Here is a 26,979-nt window from a genome sequence, read left to right on the forward strand (position 1 = left end):
TGTTATTTGGTGCGCTAATGTAAGTTGGATGAGTTTTACATGGGTGAGATCAAGTGTGAAATCAGGGTGTCAGGAACGAGTTAAGATGGTCTACACACTCCAACTGCCCCTACCTGCACTCCTGAGGCACAGGTTCATCAGCAGGGCAACCGAATACTCCACGGTGTAGTCCGAAAGACAATCTGTCTCCTCCAAGACATCCACGAGCCAGAAAATGATGCCGTCCCTGATCATCGTCGACTGAAGGGCACGTCTAGGAAGAAACAACAGCTTTGATTAGCTTTTGGTGGGATGTGAATAACATACTGTACTTAGAAACTCAGTGGCAAACAAGGTAGATTTAATGTCTAATGCAATCAATGAGAATCATCAGTGCAGTGCAGTGCGAGTCCAAAGGCACTTTAACCCAGGGTGCCATGCACGGAAACACCTCTCACAGAGGGTGAACAATGCACATAACCAAAGGCACACTTTAGGTACTTGAACTTGTGTGTACACTTCTAAATCACCGGTGAATGCCTCAGGGCATCATTTTCCAATCACATTAGCTTTGTAATTTCAAAAGAGTGCCAATCATACACAAATTAGCCCAACCCTGTCCGGAGTAAGCTTGACAGACGGTAATTATCTCTGAAAGAGATTGGCAGTTCAGAATTAAAACTTGTGGCTTGAAGGTGAAAAGTTCCTGTAGAGAAGTCAAACAGCATTCCCAGTAAGCTTTAGGTATATTAATTTAAAATGACAGAAAGACTACTTCATCTCAAGAGGGTGCAAGCTAATGTCCCAACCTCCTGGTGGGTGTAGAAAGCTGGCTTTGTATATACTATACCAAAGTAAGGTATAGTGTGCATAGAGTCCAGTGGATCCCCAAATGATTACAGAGGTAAAAGTAGATAATGCCTTACTCTCTATTTGTGGTAGTGTGGGCGAGCAGTAAGGCTTTATCAGAGGGTAGTGTTAAGCATTTATTGTACACACTCAGGCAGGAAATAATGTCACACACTCAAAGACTGAACTCAGACCAATTGTCTGTATGAAAAAATATTTCTTTAGTTGTATTTTATTTTTAGAACCAAGCAGGACTTGATACAAGTAAGTAAAATTGTACTTTTCTAAACAGGTGCTCAAAATAAGCAAGCTGGATGAAATTGACTTTGTTACAGATTTGTAAAACATTTAAAGACAATAGATATTTGCGATTACTTTGTGATTAATTTTTGAGATTACTTTTTCTACTCAGTGTGGTATGCCTAGATATCACACTGGAACATTTCCTAGACAAAGGTAAGTAAAACACTTTTGCATTAAAACGCAGTTGCTTAGGTTTTCAGAGGAAAAACAGTCAATGCAAACCTACGGAGAAAAATGAGGTTATCGGTTTGCAGGTAAGCAATCTGTCTTGAGGGTTGAGTTTCTGGGGTTAGAGCCAGGGATTTCCCAGGGTCAAGGATGCACTCAAAGAGTACCCTCAGCGTCACTAGGGCGGCTGGGTACAGAGTGCTGAGGCCCAATGTTAGCCTATGGGGCTAGGGTGCCGTCGGTTTGTGGCTGCTCTCGGGCAAGCCACGGGGTTGAGGGAGCAGAGCTCTTAGGATTAAGCTCCGGACAAAGGGGGATCAGGGTTAGCACACAAGGCGCACCCACAGAGCGGCACAGGGGCAGCCGGGTGCCGAGTGTTGAGTTGGTGTCAGGTGGGTGCCCTGATGTTTGCAATGGGAGATCTCCGGTCGGAACAAAGACTGCAGGATCGGACAGGGAGGCTTCCTGGAGGTGACCACCGGTTGAAGAGGTAAGTTGGGATGCAGGGAGTTGCCTGGACACCGTCGGTTGGGCCACCCAAGGCCGTGGGGCGTCAGATACTGGGTGTCTTTAGGCGTCGGATTTCCTTACCAGCTCCGGGCGCGGTTGGGGGATGCTCCAGATAGAGGCTACCGGTGTCATCAAGAGGCTTGAGGTAGGTCAGGGATCACCAGATCCCAGGTCAGCTTCGCTGGGGGGACCTCCTCGTGGGGTTGGGCCAATCGAATTCGGGTTGTGGGCGTCGGGTGCAGACTCGTGGATTTGGCCGGAGCCAGAGGCTGGTTCTTGAGCAAGTTCGGTGCTCACGAGAGACAGCGTCTTTATAGGGAAGGCAGGGCAAGTCCTGCAGGTTCTGGGGGCTGCTGGCTGCCCTGGGATTCTGCTGGAGAAGGTCGGGACAGGCCAGTATGGATGGGACAAAGGCAGTTGGTGTCATCTTCTTCTTCCTTCAGCACGACTCTTCGATTCTTCTGAAGAAATAAAAACCTTTTTAAGGGTTCACTGATACACCTGGTCCTTTAAACCAACAAATAAGAGATTGGTACGGAAGTTGTAATATCAAAAAGAAGTATTTATTAACCTCACATGAGGGAGACTGCATCATACAGTACCCTCAGGCCACTGTAGGAGACAGTCTAAGGAGTGCAGAGAACAGGGGCCTTTTATACCCACACAGGGGCTCAAAAGGAGGCGGTACAAGTACACATGAGAAGAGTTACACACATAGATGGTCATACAGAAAATGCACAGTCAACAAGTAGGAGGAGTAGGAGTTGCTGACATCAGTTAGAACAGCCTGACAGTTACAGTCTAAGGCAGGTGCATGAGCAGCTACTGACTCTTCTGAGCATGTTCAAGGCTCTGGCTCAGTGCTGAAAGAGTTAACAATATCACACGACACAAGCAGAATACAAGGGCAGTCAACAGCGAAGAGAGAGAAAGCACATGGCCAACTAAAATGGCTACCACAAACAAAAGGGCTTCAGCAGATGCTAACAGCTATTGCAGCTAGTTTTTCCACACTTCTTCTGATTCTTGCTTGTCTGAGGAGGCAAGGTTCGGGGTCGCTCATAAATACTACATTTAGGGGTGTTTCAGGTAGGCACAGGTCGGGACAAATGGCTCCCCTCCTTGGAGTGGGTACACTCCCTATTATGCCACCCTCCAGTGAGAGGGGGGCATAAGCCTCTCTCTGGTTGGGTGGGTCACCCCCTCTTCAAGATGGTGGAGACTGAGAGTTGTGCTTCGCCTCACCTCCTTCACCTGAGGGGTGGAGTTGGCAAAGGTGGGCTCACCTCTCTTCCTATCTTGGTTTTTCTGCCAACTCTCCCCCCAAAAGTGGGGGTTAGAATAGGTGGGGGCCAGTTGCTGGGAGCAGCAAAAGGCAGGGTCAGCTAACAAAGACGGCAAGCCTTTGAAGCTTCCCCTTCGTGGACCCTGCCCATCCTGAAGGAAGAAGCTTGGCACCTCGTCACAGGATGTGCATTGTTCCAGACCCCCCGAGGGTAGTAGGCTCTCAACCCATGGGTCCAGCAAAATGTCTGGTGGTGGCAGCTGGCGAGCAGCCACTTAGCCAGGACACTGGAGTTAGGTTGTTTTTAAGGGGGCCTCTCTAAAATGCCCTTGGAGTGCATTTTATATTTAATCCAACACTCGCATCAGTGTGGGTTTAATGGGCTGAGAAGTTTGATACAAAACTTCTTAGTCTTCAGTAAAGCCATCATGGAGTTATGGAGTTCGAGGTGCCAAACTCCCAGCCTATGGTCTAAAATGGCTTCACTGCACTTATAATACCCGTGGATAGCATATGTAGTGTAGGGGCCCAGGGCTCATGCCACTGTGCCCTGATCTGTAGTATAGTGCTCTCTGCCTTAGGGCTGAAAGGCCTGCTAGTAGGGTGGCTGACCTATGCCACTGGCAGTGTTTTGGTGGGCATGCCATACAGGGATGTGTGTAATGTCGACTTGTAGTTTTAGGGTCTCCCCCTGGCACACAGAATGCAGTGTGCATGGGTCAGGGGAGGAGTCTCTGAGGGTGGCAAAATATATGCTTTAGCCCTCAGAGACTTTCTTTGGCTACAATGCCCTTGGCACCTTTTACTTGGGACTTAAATGTAGGTCAGGGAAGTGCCAATGTGGGGGAAAAGGTACAGTTTTGTGGAAAGAACACAAGCCCTGGGTACCTGGTTAGCACGAACCCAGGGCACACTTAGTCAAAAAGCATCAAACATCAGGCAAAAAGTGGAGGGCAACCATGCAAAAAGGGGCACTGGGTATTTACAACACAACATCACTAACTTTCTAACTCCACACTCCAGCTCTAGAATGCCTTCACACCCTACATAGCCTGACCCCAGAACACAGGGTATCAAGATACCACCGTTTCCCACTACCATGCCGAGCCACAGCCACTTGAAATCAAAGTGGCGGGGGAGAATCAGAAATTCCCGTATGTGATGGACTGTTCTTTAGGTACTACTCGCATGTCCTATCATGGGCACATGCCTGGTGTTGCCCTGTCAGGAATCCCCTCCCGCACATGGATTCCCTCCCACGATGCCACTTCCGTGAACCTGGTGCGCATGGAGGAGAGCGGACTACAACTCCCAGAATGCCCTCCGGCAACAATTGCCTTATGCCACTCAAGAATTCTGGTTACATAACACCAAGGGAAACGCCTAGTTTTCATGTTATGCAACTCAAGAGTTCTGGTTACATAACACCAAGGGTAACGCCTAGTTTTCATGTTATGCAACTCAAGAGTTCTGGTTGCATAACACCAAGGGGAACGCCTAGTTTTCATGTTATGCAACTCAAGAGTCATGGTTACACAACGCCGAGAGTACTACTTAAGGAGAAGATCACTGGGACTCGGCGTCGGATATTCTGATCTTTGCCGGAGTACCTGGTTGAGGTACACGGACCCGTTGGTGAGTTGAGCGGCGGAAGGAACATTCTAAGGAGCGGAGGAGAGGTGCTGGCGTGTGCTTCCTGCCCGTGTCCTGTCCCGTTCTGAGAGCCGTATTCAACGTCATTGGGCACAAGTCCCGTTGGTAGAGCCGAAGCTCCCAACGGCCTGACAATTTGGAGAAAACGAGGTTGGTGCGAGCCGAAGCTCCCAACCCTCGTTCCTTGGGTAAACACACGCTTAGAGCTAAGACGCTATCTAGGAGGTGTTTCCGCGTCTTAGCCATCGACACTCGTAGGAGAACTGGGATAGGTAGAGCGGCTGCTCCCATCCATTCTCTGCGCCACCTTGGGTATCATCACTTAAACCCGGATACAAGAGACGCACACTAGGAGGTGTTCCCAGCGTCTTTGTGTTGTGGCAGTACTCTGGGGGATACTGGTAGAGCGGCTGTTCCCAGGTGGTAGAGAGCCCGGCCGGGTGACTCCCACGTGCCCCCCGTAGATTCCACAACCTTGGAACTACCCTTCACAGCGGTCGAGTGGCATTGTCGGCCACTGCTTAGCACTGTGCCCTCCGTTGGAGCATACCGGGTCTGGTGTGCATGCGGAGGACGGTTAGACGAGCTCTGAATGGGTATCGTACTTTAACTGGTGATTCCAGTACCGGTATTCTTTGTTGTCTGTAGTTGTTTATCTGTTTATTAAATCATCCTTAAACCTTCATTTCTCTGGTCTGTCGTCTGTTTGTCCCAACCCCGAGAAAGCCAGGACGTTACAGGCCCCAACCCTGCTGTAAGGTGGTCTGTAATAAGACCGTTTCAGGGCGCTGTCTGAAGCCCAAGTACTTGTAGGACCTCTTTACCTGTTGGTGGTGAGAAAGGAACAGGCGGAGAACCCTGTCACTGGCAAACATATCACCCTAAGCTTTACAATGTGACATCTTGGGGACAATAATTCAGTACTCTGATGGAGCACAAGCAGAACTGCTCAGGGCTGGCTTTAGCACTGTTGGCGCCCTGTGCGACAATGATTTTTGGCGCCCCTCCCCAATGAGCACCTCCGCAATGGATTCCCGCACTACCACCCTTTAACTGTCTCCATAACCACTCTCTCTCAGATGCATTTAATTAGCTTTATAGTGTTACTCATAAAAGTGAAGGGTGTCAGAGCACTTTACATTGCACACACATCACAAAGGCAATCAATCATATATGTGTAAATCAATGTATAGGAAACGTTACATAAGATGGAGGACTACAAGGGGTAGGATTTAAATGTCATCCATACTGGTAGGGAGTATAGTTTAGGGGGGCTTGGTCTGGAGAAGCACAAACTCAGAATTTGAAACGTAATACCATGGTTGGGGATTCTCTTTAATAATCAGAAAATATTTCTACCCAAATGAACCCTTTGTGAAACATTAGGATAATGAAAGTCTGGGGAAAAAATCAATATGCTTTAATCTGTACTTGAAGAACAAGTTACTTACCTTCGGTAACGATGTATCTGTAAGAAACATTAGTTAGTTAGATTCCTCACCTTAGAATATCCCCAGGCGTCAGACTGGATCCGGAAGATTTTTGTAGCAATACCCCTTGCGCGTCGCTAGGCGTCGTCTGCGGCTCCGCGTCCGTCGTTGGCGTCGTGCGCCGGAATGACGTCGTCGGAGTACTTAGACGCCGCCCTCGCGCGCTGACGTCAGTTCTTGTACATAGCTTTCCGCGCCAGGAACGCAGAGCCATGCAAGAGACCGACACTGGTGCCAAAAAATCTAGGGCCCTGAAAAGGATAGCCTTAACCCTAGATGTCGGTTCGCAGAACGGGGAGGATGGGTGGGTCGGTGAGGAATCTAACTAACTAATGTTTCTTACAGATACATCGTTACCGAAGGTAAGTAACTTGTTCATCTGAAAGAAACACGTTAGTTAGATTCCTCACCTTAGAATAGATACCCAAGCAATACCAACCCCGGTGGTGGGTCTGCGAACCAAGATCACACCAGAAAGTCCTGGAGGACAGAACCGCCAAAGAAGCCATCCCTCCGGACTTGGTTGTCTAGGCAATAATGCCTGGCAAAAGTGTGCTGCGAAGCCCACGTCACCGCCTGACAGATGTCCTGCAAAGGGACTCCCCGTCCCAAAGCAGCAGTAGCCGCTTTGGCCCGAGTAGAATGGGCTCGCAGCCCAACAGGAGGGTCCTTTTTTGCTAAGGAATAACAGGTTTTTATACACAAAACGACCCACCGGGAGATGGTCCGTTTGTGCACAGCTTTCCCCTTCTTAGCACCCACGTAGCCAACGAAAAGCTGGTCGTCCACCCGGAACTGTTTCGTGCGGTCCAAATAAAAGGAGAGCGCACGTTTTGGGTCCAGACGGTGGAGCCGCTCTTCCTCCTTGGAAGGATGCGGAGGCGGAAAGAAGGTGGGCAAGGTGACAGACTGCCCAAGATGAAAGGGGGTCACCACTTTCGGTAAAAAGGAAGGACGAGGCCGAAGGACAACCTTGTCCGGATGAACAGATAGAAAAGGAGGCTTGGACGATAGAGCCTGGAGCTCACTCACCCGTCTAGCCGAGGTGATGGCTACCAGGAAAGCAGTCTTAAGAGTCAGAAGACGAAGTGGACAATTGTGAAGAGGCTCAAATGAAGTGCACATCAGAAATGTTAAGACAAGATTCAAGTCCCACTGAGGCATTACGAAAGGGACAGGAGGGAACGTGTGAGTAATGCCTTTAAGAAAGCGTGAAACTACAGGGGACTTGAAAAGAGAAGGCTGATCAGGAAGCTATAAGAAGGCAGAGATGGCAGCAAGATAACCTTTCAAGGTGCCTAGAGCAGAGCCCTGCTGGGCCAAGGAAAGAAGAAAGAGGAGAACCTCAGAAAGAGGGGCGGAAAGGGGATCCACAGCCTTTGCTGTGCACCATGCCACAAACTTGTTCCACCGGCAGGCGTATACCGTCTTTGTGGAGGGATGCCTGGCTGCCAGAATGATATCACAGACTTCAGGAGGCAAGTCAAATGGCATCAACTGCCGCCGCTCAATCTCCACGCATGGAGGTGGAGGCTGGACAGGTTCGGGTGGAGGACCATCCCCTACTGCTGCGACCGAAGATCCTCCCGAAGGGGCAGACGTATCGGAGGATCGGTCAGCATACTGAGTAGCTCGGGATACCAGTACCTTCGTGCCCAATCCGGAGCCACCAAGATGACTTGGGCCCGGTCGCACCTGATCTTCTTCAGCACTCTGGGCAGAAGTGGTATAGGCGGAAAGGCGTACAACAGACCGCAACTCCACTTGCGACGAAAAGCGTCGCCGAGCGAGTGCCGCCTTGGAAATTCCAACGCGCAGAACTGCTGACATTGCACGTTCTCGTCGGTGGCGAATAGATCTAACCAAGGCTCTCCCCATTGCTGAAAGAGACCTTGCGCCACCTCTGAGTTCAGACGCCATTTGTGATCCATCATGCACCGGCGGCTGAGTGCGTCTGCTCTGGCATTCAGAGAGCCCGCCAGTTGTTGAACCACCAGGGTGATGCCCTGATGTTCCAGCCATGTCCAGAGGCGCAGGGCCTCCTGACAAAGGGTCCACGACCCCACCCCGCCCTGTTTGTTGCAATACCACATGGCGGTGGTGTTGTCTGTGAACCCCTGCACGACACTTCCCCGAACAGAGGGAAGGAAGGCTTTCAGTGCAAGTCGGATCGCTCTCAGCTCCAACAAGTTGATGTGGAGGCGAGACTCCGCCGGAGACCAGAGGCCTCTGATCTCCGCCTCTCCCATATGACCACCCCATCCCAGGAGGGACGCATCCGTCACTACGACATGCTTCGGTAGGGGTAGGGAGAGGTTCTTGCCCGTGACCCAATCGCGGTCCGTGAGCCACCACCGCAACTGCTGTGCAGTGCCCTCCGAGATCAAGACATGGTCGGACAGGTTGCCCTGATGCTGGGCCCACTGAAACTTCAGGTCCCACTGCAGAGCCCGCATGCGCCGCCTGGCGTGATGCACTAGTAGGATGCAGGAGGCCATCAGCCCCAGAAGCCGCAACACTAGCCTGACCGAAACCCAGGATAGAGGCCGAAAGATGGGAATCAGGGCCTGTATATCCCGGACCCGCTGTTCCGGTGGATAAACCTGGAACTGCGCCGAATCGAGAACCGCTCCGATGAAGAGGAGCTTCTGAGAGGGGCTCAGGTGTGACTTCGGCACGTTGATGGAAAACCCCAGCAAATGCAGGAGATCCGCCGTAGTCTGGAGGTGGGAGACGACAGCCTGGGGCAAGCCCGCCTTCAACAACCAGTCGTCGAGATAGGGGAAGACTGGAACCCCTGATCTGCGCAGATGAGCTGCGACCACCGCCATCACTTTCGTGAACACCCGAGGGGCACTGGTAAGGCCGAAGGGGAGCACGGTGAACTGAAAGTGCTCCTGACCCACCGTGAACCGCAGGTAACGCCGGTGGGCCGGCAGGACGGGGATGTGGAAATAAGCGTCCTGCAAGTCCAACGCTGCCATCCAGTCTCCAGGGTCGAGGGCAGCTAGAACCTGAGCCAAAGTCAACATTTTGAACCGTTCCTTACGGAGGAAGGCATTGACGTTCCTGAGGTCCAAGATAGGGTGTAGGCCCCCTTTGTCCTTCTTGGGAACCAGAAAGTAGTGGGAATAACAACCACGACCTACTTCTGGGCTCGGAACGCGCTCGACGGCCTCTTTGGCCAAGAGGGCCAAAACTTCCTCTTGCAGAAGATTCAAATGATCCTCCGAGATACGGTGGTGCTGCGGTGGCATGGCTGGAGGGGTCGTCTCGAAGGGGAGGGAGTAGCCCCTTCGGACGATTTGCAGCACCCACCTGTCCGAAGTAATGGTACGCCAGTGGAGCAGGTGATGGCGAACCCTGCCGCCCACTGGCGAGGAATGGGCCTGAAAGCTCGGACTAGGAAGGCTTTGAGGCGGATGCTGCCGGGGTGGATGTGGACTGACCGCATTGTCCTCCAGTACCGCCTCGGCGGATACCACGTCCGCGACCGCGTGCAGGCTGGTTCTGCGGCCGGTGGCTAGGCGGACGTGAGGAGGTGCCCCTTCCTTGGCCACGAAAGGAGGGAAAAGCGGAAGTTTGTGGCCGCGGGGCCGAGAGGCCCAAGGACTTGTCCGTAGCCCGGGAGTCCTTGAAGCGAGCCAGCGCACTGTCCGCTTTCTCACCAAATAGGCGAGTGCCATCAAAAGGCATGTCCATGAGAGTGCTCTGGACATCCCCTGAAAAGGACGTGGACCGCAGCCAGGCGTGACGTCGAAGCGTCACCGTGGTAGAAATCGCCCTACCCAGCGAGTCCGTAGTGTCGAGGCCACATCGGATTGCATGGCGCGCTGCATCTCTCCCATCGGCCAGAGCTGAGGAAAGCTGTGCCCGGGCCTCCTCCGGGCACAGGGGCAGCACGCCCTCCACCGTATCCCACAGAGAGTGGGAATAACGGTCCAAGAGACAGGCGGTGTTCAAAGACCGCAGGCCCAAACTGAGCGAGGAGAACAGCTTCTTACCGAACTGTTCCAGTCTCTTGGAATCCCGGTCCGGAGGAGCGGACGGGAAGGAGGATTGGGAGGTAGAGGCCTGGATAACCAGACTCTCGGGGGTGGGGTGTTGGGACAGAAAACCGGGGTCACCCGGAGCAGGGCGGTGGCGCCTGGCAACGTTCCTATCCACAGGAGGGACTGTGGAGGGCTTGGACCAGGTGCCCTGCAGAACGTCAATGAGGGCCTCATTGAATTGCAGCAGAGGTTCAGTGGAACTTGCTGCAGACTGAAGCACCTCAGTGAGGATGTTAGTCCTCACAGCCACGGCAGGCAGCTCAAGCCCAAGGGCCGCGGCCGCCTTGCGCAGCACCACAGAAAAAGCTGCACCCTCCTCCGAAGCCACAGTCGGAGGAGAGATGAATCTAGTGTCCGGTGAGGTATCCAAACCACTGGCCTCCCCCAGTTCATCTGCCCAGTCCTGAGAAAGTTGGCCTTGAAGGGCCAAAGGGTCCACGGACCCCTCCCAGTCGCCCCCGTCATCCGATTCCTGGTAAACAGGAGGAATGATCGGAGCCGGACGATAGACAAAATGTGTCTCTAGCGGCGTCGGATGCGGCATCGAGTGGCGCCGTGCCGGCGTCGGGTCCGGACAGGGGCTGAACCGGGGATAGACGTCGACCGGAGTCGGTGTCGGAGGTGACACCGGTTTCGACGCCGGCGGAGGAGGCGTGACGAGGTCGACCGGCGTCGACGGGGGCCCAGGACTGGGCTCCTCGGGGACCTGCAGCATAGGGGCCGGAGCCTCCAACGGCGCCGGGGCCGGAGCCGCCGGCGCGCAAGGTCGCCCAGTCGAGTCCGCGGGGCCCGAAGGCACGCCAGCGGGCGTCGACGGTGGGGCCAGGCTCCTCATGGCCGAGAGGAAGGCACTGACCTCCGCCGGCGTCGCGTCAGTCCCAGGGACCGGCGGGTATGGGGACGTGCGCAGCGCCTGCGGCTCCGGCGGAGCCGCGGGGGTGGAACCACCCTGACCCTTGGCCGAGTTGCGCGACCGGCGAGGGGAGTCCGAAGAGCGGTGTCGCCTCTTGGACTTCTTGGAGCGCTTCAACTTACCCGAAGACTTCGAGCCAGACGAGCGACGGTGTCGAGTGCGGCTCCGCGACCGATCCTTGGACCTCCTACTGGACCGGGATCGAGAGGTGCGCAGAGCCGAGTGGCGAAGCTCGAGAAGCTTACGGGAGCGCTCCCGCCTAGCTTTCGAGGTCAGGGCCATACAATCGGAACACGATTCCGCGTCGTGGTCGAGCCCCAAACAGTACAGGCACCGGCGGTGATGATCGGTCACCGACATCAGTCGGTGACAGTCGTCGCAGGCCTTGAAACCAGGCATCCTACTGGCACCAGAGTCGAGAAAGTGACCAAAAAGAGTCAAAATATTTTGTCAAAAAATGACTAAAGGGGTAGCTCTCCCGGATCGGCGCTTACTGGCGCGGAAAAAAGAAGAACTGACGTCAGCGCGCGAGGGTGGCGTCTAAGTACTCCGACGACGTCATTCCGGCGCACGACGCCAACGACGGACGCGGAGCCGCAGACGACGCCTAGCGACGCGCAAGGGGTATTGCTACAAAAATCTTCCGGATCCAGTCTGACGCCTGGGGATATTCTAAGGTGAGGAATCTAACTAACGTGTTTCTTTCAGATATCTGCATTTCAGTTCTTTTATGACAGTTGGTAGCTCACTGTTTTACATTAGGAGTTTAACTTGTAAACTGCACGTATCAAAAGGAAGTGTCTGACTAAAGCAGTAACCCACTGGCCTCTTTATGTATATTCACTTTGTGAAATGCATGGCACACATTCTCTGCAGCAGGCATATTAACCCTCTGCACTACCTTATGATGAATCAAAACTTCCAGCAGTCAAAACTTCCACTAGACATAACTATGGTCTCTCTCCAGGAAGAACATTATTCACCAGAGTTAACTTTACATTTTTATTATTGGCTGAAAATTGCTGGAGGCCAAGAACGCGGCCGTGTGTGCTTTAAAAACAATGTAATGTAGCAAACAGGCGCCCCCACGCGAAGTCTGCACCCGGTGCAGTGGCACCGGTCGCACTGCCCTAGAGCCGGCCCTGGAACTGCTGGTCGTTGGAGCACCTCCATCTGCACCTCATCATTCCATTTGCTAGATCAACTGGGACCAGCACCAACCTCGATGGTAGTAGTAAATAAATACACATAGAAATATAGTGTGACCAACAAGACGTGTTTAAAAACAAGGAACAGCTACATTGGCAAGAAGATTCAACTAATTCCTAGTATCTTGTTGCAGAATTTTTCCAAACACAGCAATTGTCCGATTCACACTAGACCATGTTAACGTTACACACTTTCAGAGCCAGTGAAGTCTTCCCTTACTCAAACACATATATCAATCAATCAAGGTTGGTAAAGCGCAACTACTCACCCGTGAGGGTTTCAAGGCGCTGGGGGGGGGCTCTGTTGAGTGCTGGGGTCATCCGAAGAGTCATTTTTTAAATTTAACCAGTTGTTTCACAGACTGGTTTGGCTGCCAGTGGCAGAGTGGACGGTGTTACAACTGTTGTGCATGACTATTAGGCTGTCCTCCCAACATAGACATCAATTCTGCTCAATGGCAGTAGAAATGAGGTCACACACCCTTTCATCCCAGATAACATTGCAGGTTTATCCCCTTACGCAAGCCCTTAGCTCATCACTAGCCTCAGTGTCTTGACCAGTTTACTTCCTGGCCCTGCTACTGCCCTAAATGACCCTTGGAACGATGGGGAAAAGGGCACCGCAGGTGTACCAAAGGGGCAGAAACTGCTGAGGACAACAAGGCCCACCTCAGCACTGTATCTCCCCTCATACACTGGTGGGCATGTCGTAGGTTTTCCAGAGACTGACTTGCCAATAGATGCAGGAGAAACAGAAGACCATCTGCACTGGGGTTGACGCTCTAGTCTTTTTCGCCTGCCTCCGCTATATCTCACATATTTTTTACCATAGTGAATCATTACTCCCACCTTCTAAGCATCCTGACAACTATAGTTTTTGTTGTTCGGCCCCTGCGGTTCCCGGAAGTTAATCGGGACCGCACTGCACTGGGGTTGATGCTCTAGTCTTTTTCGCCTGCCTCCGCTATATCTCACACGCTGGAGCGACCGCGCAGCGTGTGGGTGGCAGGGCATTAGTCTTAGCTTCTCTTTTAACACTTTTAAGTTGATACTTTTGCCTATTTGCACAATCTTGCTGCTACGGAAAGCTTTGTATAAACTAGCTGCTAATTTGGAAATCATTGTACGGAGTGTGTGGCCAATCGCTACTTTTAAGTATATCGCGCCATTTTGCGCCCATTGCTTTTAGATTGTTAATTTGTATGTGAGGGATTTTTTACAATAGTGAATCATTACTCCCACCTTCTAAGCATCCTGACAACGATAGTTTTTGGCGTTCGGCCCCTGCGGTTCCCGGAAGTTGATCGGGACCGCACTGCACTGGGGTTGACGCTCTAGTCTTTTTCGCATATCTCACATGCTGGAGCGACCGCGCAGCGGGCGCGCCAAAGGCAAGCCCGTCTGTGCCCGGAGCGCGACCAGCGCCAGGACCCCGGACCTAAGTGTACAAGCTAGATATGGTAGGCAAGCTTTACTTGCTTTAGACCTAAACGTATGTGTTCCCCACAACATATCCTTACAACATGACACCAGAGTAGAGGCCCGGTGTCCAAACTGCAATTTTATACTGAGTTTGGACATAATACCTGACACCATGTGCCTACATGATGAGGTGCAGAAGCAGGGAAAAAAATCTAATGATAGAAATAGGGATTCCGTAAACACAGGAAAGGTGGCGGAGAAGAAAACTAGCAATCTTAATACAGCAGCAACCGAGTATGTTAAATGCTTGTTGGTAAATGTCCGATCTGTGGTGAAACAAATACGAACTGGAAGATCTTATTCAAGCTTCCTCACCAGACCTTTTTTTTTTTAACAGAAACATGGACTGATAGTACCTCCGCGCCCGACTGGAACGTTGCTGTACCAGAATGTTACGTGTGTTTCTCACAAGATAGAGCGATAGGTAAGGGAGGGGGAATAGCTATTATCTATCGGGCCAATTTTAAAATACAAACATGAAACGATCTCTACCCTTCAGGCTGAAGCATTGAATTTCCGGATAAAATTTAATAATTTTCAGATCTTTCAAGGTATATTGATTTACCGACCTCCAGGTATTAGAGGGGTTTTCTCTCAATCCCTGCTGACACTCCTGGAATCATATACGGATTCTTATTCGCTTACGACTCTGGGAGATTTCAATTATCACTTAGAGCTGAATAATAACACAGACACGATTAGGCTCCTAGACAATCTTGAGGCTTTCAACCTCAGACAAGTAGTTATTGGTCCTACCCACCTAGCAGGTCACACATTGGATGGGATTTTTACTAGTAATCCTGAAATCACCTTCTCCAAGGCATTAGAATTGCCATGGACTGACCATAAGGCAATATATTTTAACCTCAAAACCACTCAGACACTCTCGAGAATACAAGCCAGTACAGTTAAACTGCCAATAAGACCTAGTCCCTATTGTGTTAGACCCTGATAACAATAAGGCAGCGCAGCAGTTTAACAACTGGTTATTGTTAGCAGCTGACAAGGTTGCGACAGAGAAAATAGCAACAGTGAAAAGAGTTAAGATATCAGCCCCATGGTACACCCCAGAACTCAAAAATCTAAAGATTAATTATAGAAGGGCGGAACGTCTCTGGAGGCTAGACTATGATAGTGAGAAAAAGGAATATGCTACTTACCAGTATGCATCTGTTCTTGGCATGTAGAGCTGCAGATCTACACACTTGTGCATAGATCGCCATCTGGTGTTGGGCCCGGATGTTTGCAGTTTGTTTTCCTCTTGGAAAGTCTTTGGAAGTCACGAGGTAGGTGACTCCTCCCTTGGATCGTATTGCGCATGGACTTCGGCTCCATCCTCAGATTGTTTTTCGCCAGTAGGGAAAGATGGAGCGTAGTAATAACAGTGAAGAAACCCATGTGTGTGCTATCTAAATAAGATAGACTGGAAAAGATACAGGTAGCCGGGGAGGCGGGTGGGCGTGTGTAGATCTGCAGCTCTACATGCCAAGAACAGATGCATACTGGTAAGCAGCATATTCCATTCGAGGCATATGAGCTGCAGATTACACACTTGTGCATAGATTATATAGCAGTACCCATCCCTAGCAGCGACCACCGGTATCTGTTGCAGTGGTTTGAAATAATGTTTTGAGTACAGCCTGGCCCACACTAGCTTGTTGCTTAGTTTGCACATCTACACAATAGTGTTTAGTGAAAGTGTGCGGTGTTGACCATGTAGCTGCTTTGCAGATATCATCTAATGGGATGTTTCCTAAAAAAGCCATTGAAGCCCCTATTTTACGTGTAGAATGGGCTTTAGGGGGGAAAGGATAGCATTCGTTTTGCTTTGTGGTAGCAAATTTGAATGCATTTGACAATCCACCTAGCTATCCCTGATTTGGAGATGGGGTTGCCTTTGTGTGGTGGAGAGAAAGAGACAAACAGTTGTTTGGTCTTACGGAAAGGTTGTGTTCTCTCGATGTAGTAGAGTAAGGCTCGTTTGACATCTAGTGTGTGAAGAGCTCTTTCTGCAACGGTCTGTGGTTGCGAGAAAAATACTGGTAGTTCTACAGATTGGTTTAGGTGAAATGGAGAAATGACTTTGGGGAGGAATTTTGGGTTGGTACGGAGAACCACCTTATTATGGTGCATTTGTAGAAAAGGTTCTTGAATAGTAAGTGCTTGTATCTCACTGACCCTTCTGAGGGAAGTGATGGCTACAAGAAAAGCGGTTTTCCATGTTAAGAATTGAAGTTCACATTTGTGTAGTGGTTCAAAAGGAGGTCCAATTAGTCTGGTGAGAACGATATTTAGGTTCCACACAGGTGAGGGTGGCACTCTGGGGGGAATTATTCTTTTAAGGCCTTCCATGAATGCTTTAATGGCAGGTACTCTAAAGAGTGAGAGATGTTGCCTGTTTTGTAGGTAAGCTGCTATGGATGCGAGGTGTAGTCGAATGGACGTATAGGCTAGATTGCACCTTTGTAGGTGGAGTAAGTAGCCTATGATGTGTTGAATTGACACATCTAGGGGATCGATGGTGTTGTTTCCACTTGGCGGTGTAGCACGCTCTAGTGGTAGGGCGCCTAGCTTCTTTGATGACGTTCATACAGTCAGGGGGAAGATTTAGGTACCCGAAGTCTAGGATTTCAGGAGCCAGATCGCAAGGTGGAGCTGAGCTGGGTCCGGGTGTCTGATCTCTCCATGGTTCTGGGTTAAGAGGTGTGGAGAGAGGTGTAATTTTTGATGCGGTACTACCGATAGTTCCAGCAGTGTGGTGTACCACGGGTGCCTAGCCCAAGTTGGCGCTACTAATATTAGTATGAGGGAGTGCTGTTGTAGTTTGCGCACCACTAGTGGAATGAGTGGGAGAGGTGGAAAAGCGTACGCAAATCTGCCTGACCAGTTCATCCATATTGCATTGCCTTTGGACAATGGGTGTGGGTATCTGGAGGCGAAGCTTGGGCATTTTGTGTTTTCGTGGGTGGCGAAGAGGTCTATCTGTGGATGCCCCCACATTTGAAAGTACGGGTGAAGAACTTGCAGGTGAAGTTCCCACTCGTGGAGTTGTTGTGTTTGTCTGCTGAGTAGATCTGCCATAGTGTTTTGGACTCCTGGGACATGTTGGGCTAGGAGAAAGATTTTCTGGGGTATGGCCCATCTCCATATGCTCTGTGCTAATTGAGAGAGCTGTGGAGAGTGTGTGCCGCTTTGTTTTTGAATATAATACATGGCTGTCATGTTGTCTGTGCGGATTAGGACTGCCTTGCCTGAAATCTGTGTTTGAAAAGATTTTAGGGCTAGGAAGATTGCTAGTAATTCCAGATGGTTGATATGGAGTAGCTTCTGTTGAGGTGACCATTTGCCTTGCATGGTGAGATGTAATAGATGAGCTCCCCAGCCGGAGAGCGATGCGTCTGTTGTTAGTACTATCTGGGGAACCGGTTCCAGGAACGGTCGACCTTTGGAAAGGTTTGTGGTGGTCCACCACTGCAGAGAGCGATGGGTACGACCGTCTACCAACACCAGATCTGTTAATTGACCCTGGGTCTGGTTCCATTGGTGCGCTAAGCACTCTTGGAGAGGACGCATCTGGAGTCTTGCGTGCGGTACTATGAAGATGCAAGAGGCCATCATCCCTATTAGTTGCATGAACACCCGAGCTGGAAGGGAGTGTTGTGCTATGAATTTTGCGCGTAGAGCCTGAATGCTTGCAATCCTGGCAGGATTGGGGTAGGCGAGCGCTTTTGAGGTGTGTATAGTGGCACCTAGATATTGTTTTATGTGGGATGGTTGTAGATGGGACTTTTCGTGGTTTACCGTGAAGCCTAGCTGGTGAAGTAGCTGGATCGTGGTGTGTGTGTGTTGTACACACTGATTGTATGAACTGGCTTTTATCAACCAGTCGTCTAGGTATGGGAAGACATGAATGTGTTGTCTTCGCAGATGTGCTGCCACCACTGCTAGGCACTTGGTGAATACTCATGGTGCGGTTGTGACTCCGAACAGGAGCACTTTGAATTGGTAGTGTTGGCCGTCCACTACAAATCTGAGGTACTTCCTGTGAGCGTTGTGCACTGGAATGTGGAAATAAGCGTCTTTTAGGTCCAAAGTCGTGAGGAAGTCGTTTTGGGAAAGCAGCGGAAGTACCTGCTGAAGCGTCACCATATGAAAATGGCCTGAATGTATGTATTTGTTTAGGGGCCGAAGGTCTAGGATGGGCCGTAGAGTCTCGTCCCTTCTTGGTATGAGAAAATATAGGGAGTAGACCCCCATATTTTGTTGGTTGGTAGGAACGTGTTCTATTGCTTTTTTGTCTAGGAACGAGATTACCTCCTGCTTGAGCAGCAGTAGATGTTCTGGTGACATTGGGCGTTGTCTGGGTGGAATGTTTGGGGGGTAGATATTAGTTCTAGGCAGTAGCCTGACCAAATTATTTGTGTTACCCATTTGTCTGAGGTGATGGTAGTCCAGACCGGAAGGAAATGTTGTAGTCTGCCCCTGACCGGAGTGGGATGGTCTGGGGGAAGTGGAGGGAAGTCATTGGGTAGGCGCGGTGGCAGAGCGGGCGGTGTTTGTTTTGCCTCTGCCTTTGTTATTGTTGCCCCTGTAGCCACCTCTTTGGTAACCCCCTTGTAAAGGTGGACTAAGTAGGGGATTTGTATAAAGTGGAAGCGGTGTCTGAGGAGTAGCCTCTGGATGTACTCCGAAAGGAAGAGCGGCGAAAGGAGCGCCTGGGAGGGTGAGATTGTAAGGCTCCCATGGATTTTGCCGTGTCAGTGTTCTTTTTCATTTTCTCTAGGGCGTCATCCACTTTTGGGCCAAACAAATGTTCCTGGTCAAAGGGATGGTTGAGGATGGAGGCCTGTACCTCCGGTTTAAAACCTGATATCCTTAGCCAGGCATGGCGACGGAGGAGGACACTAGTATTGATGGCCCTAGAGGCTGTGTCTGCTGCATCTAAGGCACAACGTATGGAGGTATTAGTAATTGTTTTGCCCTCCTGAATTAGCTCATTGGCCCTAGCTTTGTATTTATCAGGGAGATGGTGCATCATGGCTTCTAACTCGTCATAATGGGCCCTGTCATACCTCGCTAGTATTGCTTGTGTATTGGCGATACGACATATATTGGCCGCTTGAGATGCAGTACGCTTGCCTGATGCGTTAAAGAGTTTAGACTCTTTGTCAGGTGGCGGTGCGTCGTCTGATGCCTGGGAATTGCCCCTTTTCCGTGCTGTGGATACTACCAGGGAATCTAGTGACGCTGGCCCTCTGATGTAGGAGGGATCTGTTGGGGCGGCTTTATACTACTTTTCAATGCGCGGGTTAATGACCGTGGCCCTGACTGGGTCCTTAAAGATCTCTGGCGCATGTTTTATAACAACTTTAAGCATAGGCAATATGGAGGTGGTCCTATGTGTGGTGTCAAATGTATCTAGGAGGAAATCCTCCTCCACTGGGTCCTGTATGTAAATCTACCCCGTGGTAGTGTGCCGCCCTTTGCAGTAAATGGTTGAACCCCAAGGAGTCTTCTGGTGGAGAAGGTCTGGAAGGGTAAAGATCGTCTTGTGGGACGTTAGGGATATCAGGGATATTATAATCGTCCCATGGGTCTGGGGATCCTGTGGGAGTGGGGTCCCCTGTAGGTATATCTTGGGGCACATCCCCTATGTCATCATATGGATCCCCTTGATCATCATCATCCGGGGATGGGGTCGGGGATTGATGAGGTGGGGGTGGAGAAGGTGGAGGAGGGGAAGGTGGAGGAGGTGGTGGAGGTGGAGAAGGAAGTCTGAAAGGGGAGGTAGCAGAGTCCTTCCTTTTTGGAGGTGGAGGCGGAGCAGGTTTCTCTAACTGTCTCTTTTTGATAGAGAGCATCAAATGTCCAGTTTTGGGATCCTTAGTTAGTGTTTTTTGTAAGGGATCCGGTGCGAATAGTTCTGGAGAGGTTGGTTGGTCCGTCGGCGCCGAAGGCGTCGGGCCGTTGGTTTCTTAGGTTTATCGGTGCTGGTTCGTTGTTTGGAACCATGCTTGGAAAGCTCCGATTGTTTAGTAGGCGCCGAGATGGATTTCGGCTTCGAAGTGTCGGTGCCGGTGGCCTTGTGTGCTTTTGTCAATACCGAAGATGGGGTCGGTGCCGAGGAGCTGGGTCTCGACCCCGAGTGTTTCGGTGTGGGGCTCGGTGTCGAGAGGGAGGCCGGTTTCTTTTTCGGTGCCGAAGAGTGTTTATCGGCTCCGACGGTGGGCTGGCTCGAGCCCAAGCCGCCGAAGGCTTAATTGGCTTCTTTACCGGTCCCGAAGGTGCGGTGTGGGAAGCAGTGTCTTTGGTCTTGCTTAGGCCCGAAGGCGAAGGCGTGACCGAAGCCGAATTCGGTGCCGGTGAGGGTGTGGGGGGGAAGGGGGGGGGGGGGGGGGTAGATTAGTACTCATGACCCTCTGTGCCAGAGTGATGTCCTCCGCATCTGAATCGCCGGCTTCGGATGCGCTGATGAGTCTCTCGTCGGTGTGTTGTTCTGGAGCGTCGACGCCTTCCCCGAAGATGTCGTCCGGGATCGCCGTCGAGGAGTGTGCCATGGTTCTTCTGGCTCTTCGGTCCCGAATAGTTTTCTTGGACCGGAAGGATTTACACGCCGGACAGTCTCGAGCCTTGTGTTCAGGGGAGAGGCAGAGATTGCACACCTCGTGGAGATCGGTGTGGGGGAATTTGGACCCACATCGAGGGCACTTTTTAAATGGAGTCCTTTCCATTAGCCAGGACCGGAGCTTGGGTAGGCCCGAAGGCCGCTGTCGATGACTGGAACCGAAGGTGTTGCCAATGAGAGGCACGTCGAGTGGGGAGATCGCGATCGAAACAATACCGCGAATTGGGGTGAGGATTGCGCGTCGATCGTCGAACTGGAAGCTGTTCGAAACCGGAGCGCGAAGATTACATCCGAGCCCGATGGCGGAAGAAAACAATCTGAGGATGGAGCCGAAGCCCATGCGCAATACGATCCAAGGGAGGAGTCACCTACCTCGTGACTTCCAAAGACTTTCCAAGAGGAAAAACAAACTGCAAACATCCGGGCCCAACACCAGATGGCGATCTATGCACAAGTGTGTAATCTGCAGCTCATATGCCTCGAACAGTGATTTACAATCATACCATTAACTTATATAAGGTAGCAATAGTGGCTGCAAAAAAACAATTCTTTACAATGCAAATTAAGGAGGCAGATAATTCTACCAGAGAATTGTTTAAAACCATTAATTTGCTGGCTAAACCCAAACAAAGAGCTGCCTTCAAGCAAGATCAAAATTCTTGCAATAAGCTTGCGGATTATTTCCAAGAAAAGGTGCAGGGAATTTATAACAACTTTCCGAGCACCCGGAGTTTCCAGAACATGACAGTATCCCCAATACATCTCAAATGTAAGCGGACTAGTTTTCAGTTAATGAACAAAGAGGAGGTTTTTAAACTTCTTCTCTCCTTAAAATCAGGGGCACCCACCGAGCCCTGTCCTCCGTTCATTATGCATCAAGCAGCAGATACGATCTGTGTTAATCTTGTTCCCATCTTAAATCAAGTTTTAGCCTCTGGTCTATATCCTACAATCTGGAAAGAGGCAGCTATCACCCCTCTCCTAAAAAAACCTAGTCTAGACCCTAGTGACTCTAAAAACTATCGCCCTATTTCTGGTCTCCCTATGGTGGCCAAGGTTCTAGAGAAACGACTAAACAATGTCTTAACAGACTATCTCAATGTAAATAATCTGTTGGATACGTCTCAACATGGCTTTCGTCCCAGTCATTCGACTGAATCTGCTCTGATCATGGCAACCGAAGAAAACCGCAGGGTGGTGGATGCTGGTGGGAAGGCGGTCCTCATGCCCCTTGATCGATCGGCCGCTTTTGACACCGTCAATCACACTGTTCTGGTGCAGCGGCTGAGGGATATAGGGGTGGGGGGGCCGCCTTGTCACAAATAGCCGCTTTCCTGGAAAACAGGGAGCAGAGGTTGTTCTGGGAGGGCATGAAATCTGACAGTTTCCACCTTCCCTGCGGAGTACCACAGGGGTCTGCCCTATCTCCAACCCTGTTTAATCTATATGTTACACCACCGGCCCACCTTGTCAGGAGACATGGTTTTGCTTTGGTTTCGTATGCCGATGATTCTCAACTTATCATCTCTATTACTCACCGGCCTGACACCACAGCACTGAGATTTCACTCCTGTCTCACTGAGATTATGTCTTGGATGGGTCAGAACTATTTGAAAATAAACACTGAAGACAGAGGAGATGGAGTTTGGGTCTGGTTCGCCCCTGTGGAATCAATCCTGGTGGCAGAGTCAGGCTAGAGAATGTCCATCCCCAGTGGAGAAGGTCAGGAGCCTAGGTATTCTTTTTGACGATAAGTTGAATTTTGGTGCACAGGTCAACAGCCTTACGTCTGCATGTTTATTTCTCTTGAAGACTCTGAGGAAGGTTTTTCCTTTTATACCTCAGGAATCACAAAAAACAGTGATGGTGGCTCTGTTCCTCTCAAAATTGGATTACTCCAATGCGTTGTTTTTAGGGATCGATAAATTTCAACTGCAGAAACTACAGTCACTACAAAACGCTGCTGCTAGGCTGTTATTGAGCATTCCTAGAGGACAGCCCACTTCAGAGGGAATTAGATCTTTTCATTGGCTGCCTATTAAACAGCGTATAGAGTTTAAATCCCTAACACTTGTGCATAAGGCAATTTACGGAGGTGCCACGGATGATCTGTAGAAACTCTTTGTACCGTATGTTCCCTTACGTACTCTCAGATCGGCCACTCAAGGTCTTGTCAATGTGCCAAAGATAAGACGAGAAAGCTGGGGTGGCTGAGCAATCACACTCCGCGCAGCTAAACTCTGGAAGAAGCTGCCTCAAGCTATGAGGCTTCAATCCAACCTTGCCCCTGATATCCGGAATCACAAATAGTTTAAGACTGTTGGATGAATGTAGCAATGATGTCCAGAGAGAGGTGCAGTCATCAAAGCAAATTTGATTGTAATTGATGAATGTAAAAGAGAGAGTGGATGGAAAAGGACCAACCTGGAGTTTGGAATACTTCTTAGATGCACAGGGCCTGATTGTAGGAAAAAGTCTAAAATCTGCACGCTTAGGAGTATGACCTGGCATGGATGTGGAGTTTAGAATGTATGAAATTCCAGAGATTTCCCGAAACACGGCTGGAATCCTGCAACAGGCAAAGGTTTCCAACATTCTGCTGAAAAGTATGTGTAAGTGTCAGCATACAGCCATGCAAAGGCATTTACGCTTACACACTGCAAACAACTGCTCATAGGGAAAATGTCTTGGCATGTGCCCAACTGCATTTTTTCGGTTAATTTTTCTAATCTATGTGGTAAATAATTTTTCCTGGTGAAAAAACCCTTATCCTACAGCCTCACCAATTCCGTGGGTTGTTCCTAGCACATTCCCACTCTTTTTCCTGTGTGTAAATGAGACAGAAAACAGTTTCTGATGTTCCCAACCTTTCAGGGGGTCCCTGTCACAACATCTTTGTTTAAATACATATTAAAGCTAGTGTAAACTACTTTTTGTGAACAGCAAATGTAGTTTTATGCTTGATAAAAAATGTGTGCTTTGAAAGCTAACCCTACACCAGCAAATAGCTTTGTGAATTAGGTGTTCGATGTAAAGGTACATTAGAAACATAATAAGGATCCCTTTTGGGAGAACTCAAGTCATGTTGTATCAAGAACATACCTGGAGGACATTCATTCTCTCAACTGAGCTCAGTCACAATTTGAATGTGATGATGTAGTCACACATTACATTAAATTACCTGAATGGGAACAGGTGTGGTTACAGGGTTGGGCTGTACACAATGTACTGTAAATAAAGCGATTACAAAGTAACTCCTGCGCATAGTTTATTTCAGGCTGTCCAAACAGGTTAATGACATTACATGATTTATCCCAACTGATTCTCGCTTTAACCACCATAAAAATAATAAATGTTTAATTGACCTGGTACCCGAGTTTATTTCTGGTCTTGCGGTGCGCAAAGGAAATATCTTCATTGGTAAGAGACAGGACCAGTTGTTCTTCAATGACGAAATCTCCGTGGATCTACCATAAAAATACTTCAGCTTCTCTGAAGTATTTAAATACCTATTAGGACTTTTTGACTAATCTTTATACTATCAGATAGGGAAACGGAGAAGAGTAGTAAATCAGAGTTGGAACATCAAAGGATGGAATTGATAAAAGCTCATAATGATCATTACACATGCACCTTAGGCTGTGAATTTATGAAACATTATTTGCTTTATGGAGTCTCCATTCTCCCTCTTATGCCTGAAGGTGTTCCTGCTGTAGGCAAGGTGTCCTCTTTGTATTTGTGAAAGGATGGATCCCTAACAAGGATGGATCTCTAACAAGGATGGATCCCTAACAAGGATGGATCCCTAACAAGGATGGATCCCTAACAAGGATGGATCCCTAAGAAAGATGGATCCCTAAGAAAGATGGATCCCTAACAAGGATGGATCCCTAACAAAGATGGATCCCTAACAAAGATGGATCCCTAACAAAGATGGATCCCTAACAAGGATGGATCCCTAACAAAGATGGATCCCTAACAAAGATGGATCTCTAACAAAGATGGACCCTAACAAAGATGTCCTCCATCCATTGCCCCTAAAGAGCACTCTTTGTCGACCACACAGATAATGGTCTATAAGTTGTCTTTTCAGAAGGGAATGGTAAGGCCGATTAAAGTTCTTTAAAGAAACATCATCACCGGCCTTCTTTATTTTCAGGGGGAATGGCACCCATGCGCGTTAGGAAGTCCCCCTTCATGAATGTCCTATCAGATCACATACATTTCATGCTCCTTGTCAGAAGAAAGCTCACAGGTGCTTTCTCTTATACCAAGGAGTGCAGAAACACAAAGCAACCATCACCGTGTGCTTGCAGCTGACTGCATGCCCTAGCAGAGCATCAATGGACAGCATACAGTCACTATGGGGAGTAAAGGATACTCACGTCACACATTAGCAAGAATATAAGGAGAAATGTGTCATACTGGGATCTCATATGTAGTGGACTCAATGTCCATCTCTTTAAAACCATCATCTTGTGCTTCCAACTGTATGTATGGCATGACCGAGCATCAACAGGTAGGCATATGCTAACTATGGGTAGTAATAGGAACTCACATCACACATAACCAAGAGCAGAAGGAGAAGTATCGTCTTGACACTCATACCGGACTCAATCTCATTAAAGCCGTCGTTCAATCCACACTGAATACTTACAAAGATACCGGTGTTTCCTCAAGTCCTGAATCCAATCGATAGGGCAGGTGGTCAATGAGGCTTTACTAACCAGTAACCCAAGACATTTAGGTGTATGGCTGCAAGAAGATAATAGAGACTTTACTTGCTTTGGGCGTGATGATCAAAACCGATAACCAATGCAATAGACCCTGATGAGTCCACCGACTGAATCGGGTTCAGACAAAATAATTCGACTCGCCATCTCCGTCTCACTCAAATGCTTGCTCTCTGGAAAAAGAAGACGTAAGCTCCAGTGCACCATTATAGACTTCTAAATCTACAAATATCGTCTCTCAGCACCATTTACTGGTCCTTGCTTTGGCCCAAACTAGAAGCGCTCAATATTCCTTTAAGTCTGTTAAATTCTCAAAAAGCACAATAAAGTCAATCCAAGGTAATGTCACCTTAAACAAATAAAGTGTGACAAGTAGGAAAATAACTGCAGGCTGTGAAGTTGAGCAAGATCTGTGGTAGCAGCCCTGAAAGCTTCAAAGAACCAACCCCAGAACTGGTGAAGATCATAGTCCCTCCTTTATTGCAGTGACGATATAGTGATTTCAACACATACTCCAAATGAAACGCAGCATAATTCATACGGTCAATGATGCACTACTTCTCACTTCATTGCATCTTGAATTTGAACTGACATCGATGTATTTTTTAACTTTATGATACAGTTCACAATGCGTTTTGGGATACAGGTCCCATCTTCAAGGCCACAGTTCTAACCCAAACACTAGAATACAATAAATACGCAGGGTTTCAGAGACTCGTAAAACACATAAGTGTTCAATGCTTACTGTGCCACTGGAATCAAGCTACACCTGGTTGAAGAGCCCCAATCAAGGCAAAACCAGTCTTGGATTACTTGTGTTCCAGTTCACTGAGGACCTGGCCTGGCCGTTTTGGTTGGACTGCTCCTATTGGACAAGGTCAAGACTGATTTGCATATAGCGGAGTCTAATCTGACGTGGCATGGTTAGCAAAAGAATGATGGATTGGAATGCTACCCCAAGAGATTGTCAGTGGGTAGGCTTAAGCCAATCATCATATCATCACCTTTTGTGTGTTTGGTGTGACCCCCAAGTGGCCAAGGGTATGTGCAGAGGTGGGTCCCGTGCTCACTGTGCCACTGGAATCAAGCTACACCCGACTGAGGAGCCTGAAATGGTGCAGAACTGGTCTTGGGCTGAATTTGTGTCTGTTCAGAGAGGGCCTGGCTTAGCAGTTCGGGCTGGACTGTTCCTATTGGAGTAGGGTCAAGACTGATTTGCATACAGCTAGGTCTATCTGAGGTGGCATGATGAGCAAAAGAAAGATGGTTTCGATTGCCAGAGGTTAGACTTATTGCAAGCATCTGCCAATCACAATTTGTGTTTCAGAGGAGATGTTAAGACCCGCCTTCCGTTATTACGGTCCTTAATTGTTGGAATAAAAGGAACTGGAAGAAACAAGCCATATGGGTAGTGAACCACACAACAGTTGTGCTTCTGTTTATTTGGAATACACTGTTTCAAACAAGTACCACTTAAGACAAAGGTACACGAATATGGTGCCTACAGCGGGAGGTTACCGGTGTGCTCTCTACTAGCAGCACATGTCTTGTTTGATAGAAAAGGGTTTAAGGTGCTGAATGTACAGGAATATTCTGCCTACAGAGGAGAGTCATGGAGACCCTGAGAGGTTGCAGGTCTTCTGCATACCAGCAGGCAGCACCAAAAGGTCTGATGAAAAAGGTTTAAGCTGCTGAATGTACAGGATTATTCTGCCTACAGAGGGGAGTT

General features: G+C 49.3%; 1 protein-coding gene across 2 annotated transcripts in view; it reads right to left on the bottom strand.

Moving 5' to 3' along the window:
- ARMC9 (armadillo repeat containing 9) overlaps positions 1–26,979 on the bottom strand; it is a 542,713-nt gene that overhangs the window by 220,357 nt on the left and 295,377 nt on the right. For both annotated transcript variants that reach the window (XM_085635734.1, XM_085635735.1), the window contains exon 15: positions 114–253. In XM_085635734.1, coding sequence (XP_085491860.1) covers positions 114–253 — 140 coding nt within the window. The remainder of the gene's footprint in view (positions 1–113; positions 254–26,979) is intronic.

This window comes from Triturus cristatus, chromosome 11 (genome assembly GCF_964204655.1).
Source record: "Triturus cristatus chromosome 11, aTriCri1.1, whole genome shotgun sequence".
Lineage (NCBI taxonomy): Eukaryota > Metazoa > Chordata > Amphibia > Caudata > Salamandridae > Triturus > Triturus cristatus.